Source organism: Manacus vitellinus, unplaced genomic scaffold (genome assembly GCF_001715985.3).
Source record: "Manacus vitellinus isolate BGI_N305 unplaced genomic scaffold, ASM171598v3 scaffold_48_pilon, whole genome shotgun sequence".
NCBI lineage: Eukaryota > Metazoa > Chordata > Aves > Passeriformes > Pipridae > Manacus > Manacus vitellinus.
The window spans coordinates 4,230,549-4,236,454 of record NW_021940593.1 but is presented as its reverse complement, the minus strand read 5'-3'; the positions used below and the strand labels follow the sequence as shown (position 1 = coordinate 4,236,454).

Genomic DNA, 5,906 nt, shown 5'->3' with positions numbered 1-5,906 from the left:
CTCTCCCAGCCTTTCCTCCCAGCAGAGCTGCTCCAGCCCTCTGATCCTCTTGGGGCCTCCTCTGGCCTGGCTCCAGCAGCTCCATGTCCTTGCTGGGCTGTTCCCAGGGCTGGAGCAGCTCTGCAGGGGGGTCTCCCCTGAGCAGGGCAGAAGCTCAGGAAGCACTGAGCCAGCCCCACAGCCTGTCTTCTGTTGGCAGAATGCTGAACATGCCACAAAATACGTAAGAAAACAGACTGGGAAATGTATCTGTGCTTCTGTATCGGGGAGATGACAGAACCCCAAACGTGAGGATTCAGGAGTGAGATATCTCCAGCTGCCTCATTTCCCTTGAATGAGGTCGTATCACAACAGGGTAAACAACAAAGGAGAAGTTTTCATTTACAGCTGTTATCAGAAGGACAACAAGGGAAAAAAGCTTCCACAGCCCTCAAGGGCACCAAAAAACTCCTCTGATGACAGATATCTGAGATATAGTTTAAACATCACTTTCCTTCTCCGCGTATTATCCACTGCCAGCCACTCTGGGAAAACCTCTCTGCACACTTGTGATATGACTTGAAGGAAAAATCACCTCTTTAGAGCAAAATGCATTTCAAACCTGAAGGATACAAGGAAATTGTATCCATTATACTCCTTTAAGCTCAAATTAGCATTGCCAGATTTGTTAGAAAATGAACACTTAGTGCCACCAGACTGCACTTTTCTGCATGGGCTGCACTGCAAATTTGCAACTTGCTCCTTGTGCCAAAAAGGTTGGCTTGTCACACACACTGAGCAGGCTTTTTTAACCAGTAATAATATGTCTGAGCTTTCAGTAGCCCAGATAAATCTTAAATTAGATCTTCAGGAGAAGAGGATTTATCAGACCTGATATTTCAGCAAGGTTTTGCCTTTGCTTGGAAAGGAAACTAAAAACCCCCCTAAATCAGTGGCAGAAATGGCCTTTAAGAGATTTATACTCACATTTGCTTGAACAATGACAAAATAACGAGTCTTTTCTTCATAATTTAGTCTTTCCCGTAGAACTACTGCTCCGGACAAAGTGAGAGGAATATCAAAGGTCCTGTTGGAAGCCTGCAAAAGAGAAAACAATCTGATAAAGCTGAACATGCTTCACACTTGAAATGGGTTTTAGATGGGCTGCAATGGGATGATCCATCGGCTGCCATTCCAAGACTGCATCTGCTCTTCAGATCAGAGATTTCAAAGTTTTCTAAGTTTTCGCCCCACCAATTTATTCCATAAGAACCCCACAAGAAATAATCTGTACATAACAGAATTCTCTTGGATTCTTTACATATCCATTGCTACTTCCAACCACAAACTGAAGTCTGACTATTCTGCTTCTTTCCCATTTACCAGCCTGAAGTTGCAGTGGTGTGTTCGGAAGAAATTATCAAGTATTGGAGATTGAGAAATCCACATTATTGTACTTATCTGCTCTTTATTCTGGCTTTCATGAGGGCAATGAAGTGGGAAATGCACAGAGAGCACCAGGCACACACTCAGATGCCAGTTCATGCATATGTTCATACACCAGTAAATTCAGATTTCAGGGTAGATCAGGGTGCCAAACCAGGTGAAATCCAATTTGTCCTGTGGATTTGCTTGCACAGACTCAGGTTACAAAGCTGGGGCACCAGTGGCAGCAGGGCACTGCAGGATACACAGGTTTCTGACCTGAGATCCAGTTCCAATTCTATCAAATTAATCACATCAAAAAATCCTTCTGTGCTCCCATTTACCATTAGAACACAGGCAACATTTAGGTATGTTGAACAGGCAATAGCAATGCAATATTCCCAGTTCTCTGCACAGAAAGCAGGCAGAGGGACACGGTACCATTCTTTCCTTAGATCACACAAACAGGGCCTTTCAGAGTCCAAACAATTGCTAAAATTGCAGTTTGTTTTTCAGCAGATAAACAGGATTGCTGGTTAAATTCACCATGCTGCAGGTGTCTGTGGTGTGCAGGAAAACAGGATTGGGAAGTACCTCCCAGACTCTGCTAAATAACTGTTTGCTTATATCCGAGCTTGGGACTCATTTTGTGGGATAAAACATACGCAGTTCCTACTGAGGGGAAAGAAATCAGTGATGTCATTTATACTGAGGCAAAGTAGGAACCACAGAATCATGGAATGGTTTGGGTTGGAAGGATCTGAAAGCTCACCTTGTTCCACCCCCTGCCATGGGCAGGGACACCTTCCATTAGCCCACGTTGCTACAAGCCCTGTCCAACCTGGCCTTGGACACTTCCAGGGATGGGGCAGCCAGATTCTTATTCTTATCCAACATTTGACCTCTTCCCAAACTGCCTGTACCTGGAGTCTCCTTTTACTCCAACTCAGCACTGAAATGCAATTGTTCAGGGGTGATTTAAAGCTGAGCTTCCAGCTGTAAGTTTGAAGGTACCACATCAGCTCAACCCTGATCCCTCTGCAAACACCCCTGTGCCAGGGGAGGCTCAGGTTGGCCAGGAGGAGGAATTTGTTGCTGGAAAGGGTGGTCAGGCCTTGGCAGGGGCTGCCCAGGGAGGTTTGGAGTGCCCATCCCTGGAGGGCCTCACAGGATGTGTGGATGTGGCACTTGGGGACATGGGTTAGTGGTGACTTTGGCGGTGCTGAGGGAATGCTGGACTTGGGTGATCTTGGAAATCTTTTCCAACTGAAACAATTCAGTTGGATTTCCCTCTAATACAGAAGTGAGCAGTCTGGAAGTCTGGAATATCAAGACATTCCTTTGTCAGCTGCTGTCTCCAAGAGAATAAACCCGGTTCTCTTCTCATTTCAAAACAGAAACAACAAAATGCTTCTGCACAAGAGTCTCCATAACTTAAAACCCTTGTTGGCCCATAGTTTTGACCACGGGCCAGCAAATTATAAAATGGGTTAAGCCACCAGGAAAACACAGATCAAATTACTCCCCAGAGAGTAATGCAACAGCATTATGCACATTCCCTAATTCCAGATTATCTCAAAACATTCAGAATCCTCAGCAAACACAATACAACAGATCTCCATAAAATCAGCAAGCAGGGAGGGAGTCCAGAACTAGTTTTCAGGATACATTTGTAACAATAACCCTCAGGTATAAATAGAGCCCTCACTTTGCATCAGGAGACAGAATGTTTTTAGCAAGTGAAGTGACTTAATCCTTAGCTTGTAACAGCCAGGAGAAGTTTTATGGCATTCCTTTACATGGCAGCTAGAGCCCAGCCCTCCAGCAAGTATATCTGGCATTGATTTTTCTCCCTGGCTTTTATATATCTTCCCAATTAAACACAAAAAATAATAAAGCTAAATTGAATTTCTAGAATAACACCTCTTGTTTTTATAGGTTGGGCTTTTTTTTTTCCAAATGCCTGCATTAGTCTCCAATGAAACTTATGGTGGTGGTGCTGGGTTGATGGTCCACAGAATTTCACAGAATATTTTAAGTTGGAAGAGACCCACAGGGATCACTGAGTCCAATGGACTTGATGATCTTAAAGGCCTTTTCCTCCCCTAACAAGTCCATGATTATGAGCTACAATCAGCCTGCTTTTCTAAGGCAGGGAATGGTCTCACTGGTGTCAAACAACACCGTGGGCAACTTCATCCCACAACAAGCAGCAGCAAGGAGAGAGGTTTTGCACTAAGCTGCATTCTGGAGCCTGGTTTTTCCCAGTTTAAGGAAGAAAAATCCACTTTCAGCATGTATCACACAGGAACTTTCTGGCAAGTTGACAGCAGAGATGAAGCAGCTCAGCACGATGATAAGTCATGTCTGTCTTGCACACGCTCCAAATGCAATGTTGTGCACATATCAACAGATGAAAGCAGCAGATTTATTTAATCTGGGATACAAAATAGTACAGCAAAGATGCAATAAAGCATCTTTATTTCAAGGAGATGCTTTCAGAATGATTTCCCAGGATGCCTCTGTTCAATGCAGTGTTAGGACTTAATAGCAACTTAAATACAAAGCAGTTCTTCTACTTCACTGTGGCTCAATGCATCTTAATAGAAATACTTTTTAAAAATAGTTTTAATTGGTTTTAGTACACAAACATAGTCAATGCATGCTAAAATGTTTCACTATTTTAAAACACTTTCAATTTTCAAAGTTATCTGGAAGAGGCATTTCATGGAAGAAGTATTTTCTCAGTGTAAACATCTTCATCACAGTCTTTACTGAAAGAGATTATTTGAGCTGGTTTTCTTTGGTATTGTAAGTTAAGGGTGATACAGAAGAGTGGAGAAGAACTCAAAGCTTGTTTGGGGATTTTCTTTGCAAATTTGAAACTACATGTACATTCCTTTCAATCCTCCCTGTCTTCTATTTACTTTTCAAATATTTGTGCTAGTGGAACAGCATTTATGGATTGGTTTTTTAGACATGTCAACACTTCTGTCATGCAAACAGTTACAAGATGATGTTGACAGAACATTTTAGTGCTCACTATTTCCACAGAAAACCCTTCCCTTTCTTTATAAAAGCTTAGGGAATAAATACTTCAGTCATACATAACACCAGTACAAAGAACAGCTTACAGGGTGACATGAAGGACATCATGCACTACAAATTTTACTCTTTTAAGTAGAATCATAAAACGGTTTGGGTTGGAAGGGACCTTAAAGGCCAGCTAGTCCAACCCTCCTGCCATGGACAGGGTCACCAACTAGACCAGGCTGTCTCACTGCAGGAAGTGTCAGAACCTGAGAGACTGCTCAAGTCTGTGCAATCAAATGAATCTCTGAAAATGACTGCAAACTTTTAAACCCCAAAAGAATTCCAAATATACACACAACATATAAAACCAGAAAATTCCCCATCTCCCAAAAACCTAACATCCCAATTCTACCTTTGGACAAAAGACACTGCCTCTTTCCCAGTTCTTCCCAGACAAGAGTATGGCTTAAGATGCTGCAAAGCTTTCCAAGGAACCACCTTTGTCCTCCAAACATGCAGATATAATAAATAAATATTGCACCTCAGCATGTCAGTAGCAAAGATCAACAACTACCCCAGTGAAAAGTAAAAAAGAAGGGTCTCCCATCATTAGTTCTCAGTGAATTATTCCCTGATACTGTCACTGTCCCACACAGTTCTCTACCTCCCACAAAGTATAAGCAACAACTGCAACTGTAGATATTTCAATTTGTGTTGAATTCAGTGGGAACAGGACTGAAGCCTTTCTGGGTGCACAGCTTTGATGGTGCCAGCTGAATCCCAAGCTGTGTGCCTGCATTTCTAACCCAGCTGGAAACCAGACTGCTGTTTTCCCACAAAACCATTTCTGCTCCAATTCCCCTTCAGGAAAAGCAGGGAATTTCAGTGAGAGGTTACCAAATCTCTGCACTGTATTTCACCTCCACATACACACTTGAACATCTGTGCCCTGGCTAAAAAACCAGGTTAGGCTGCTGAACAAAATCCCCCACCAGCTGATCCACCACAACTGAGCTCACAGCCCAGGGTTTGCAAAGGAGCATTGCTAAAATTACTTCCAATTTGCTACAAAGATGCATTTGGACACTTCACAGAAATCACTCACATTCAAGACCTTGTTCTAATGGAGAAATTCCCCCATCTAACCCTAAAGAGAATTTATTTTAGTACCTTTAAACTGTTTGCTCTAAAATCATGTGTTTGCAATGGTAAGGATCACTAGAGTTTCATTTTAATAATATATAACCCTTTTTAAAAAACCACAACAAACAGTGATCTTTAAATATAAATGACTTTGTGAGGGAAGTCAGAAGGTCTCTTTTGAGAGTAATTTAGCCATGCCTGTGAATACCTTAGCTGTGAATCTATCAGGTGTAGATGTGGAGGAGTGAATCCAGCTACCTGAAAATGCCTCCAAAGCCAAGGTGAAGTGTGTGAACAACACTGGAGCAGGCAGGGGGTTATTAATC

At 42.5% G+C, this 5,906-nt stretch overlaps 1 protein-coding gene across 1 annotated transcript in view; it reads right to left on the bottom strand.

Annotated features, from left to right (window-relative positions):
• Positions 1–5,906, bottom strand: part of PCDH15 (protocadherin related 15) — a 217,673-nt gene that overhangs the window by 198,925 nt on the left and 12,842 nt on the right. The window contains exon 4 of the mRNA XM_029962595.1: positions 967–1,077. Coding sequence (XP_029818455.1) covers positions 967–1,077 — 111 coding nt within the window. The remainder of the gene's footprint in view (positions 1–966; positions 1,078–5,906) is intronic.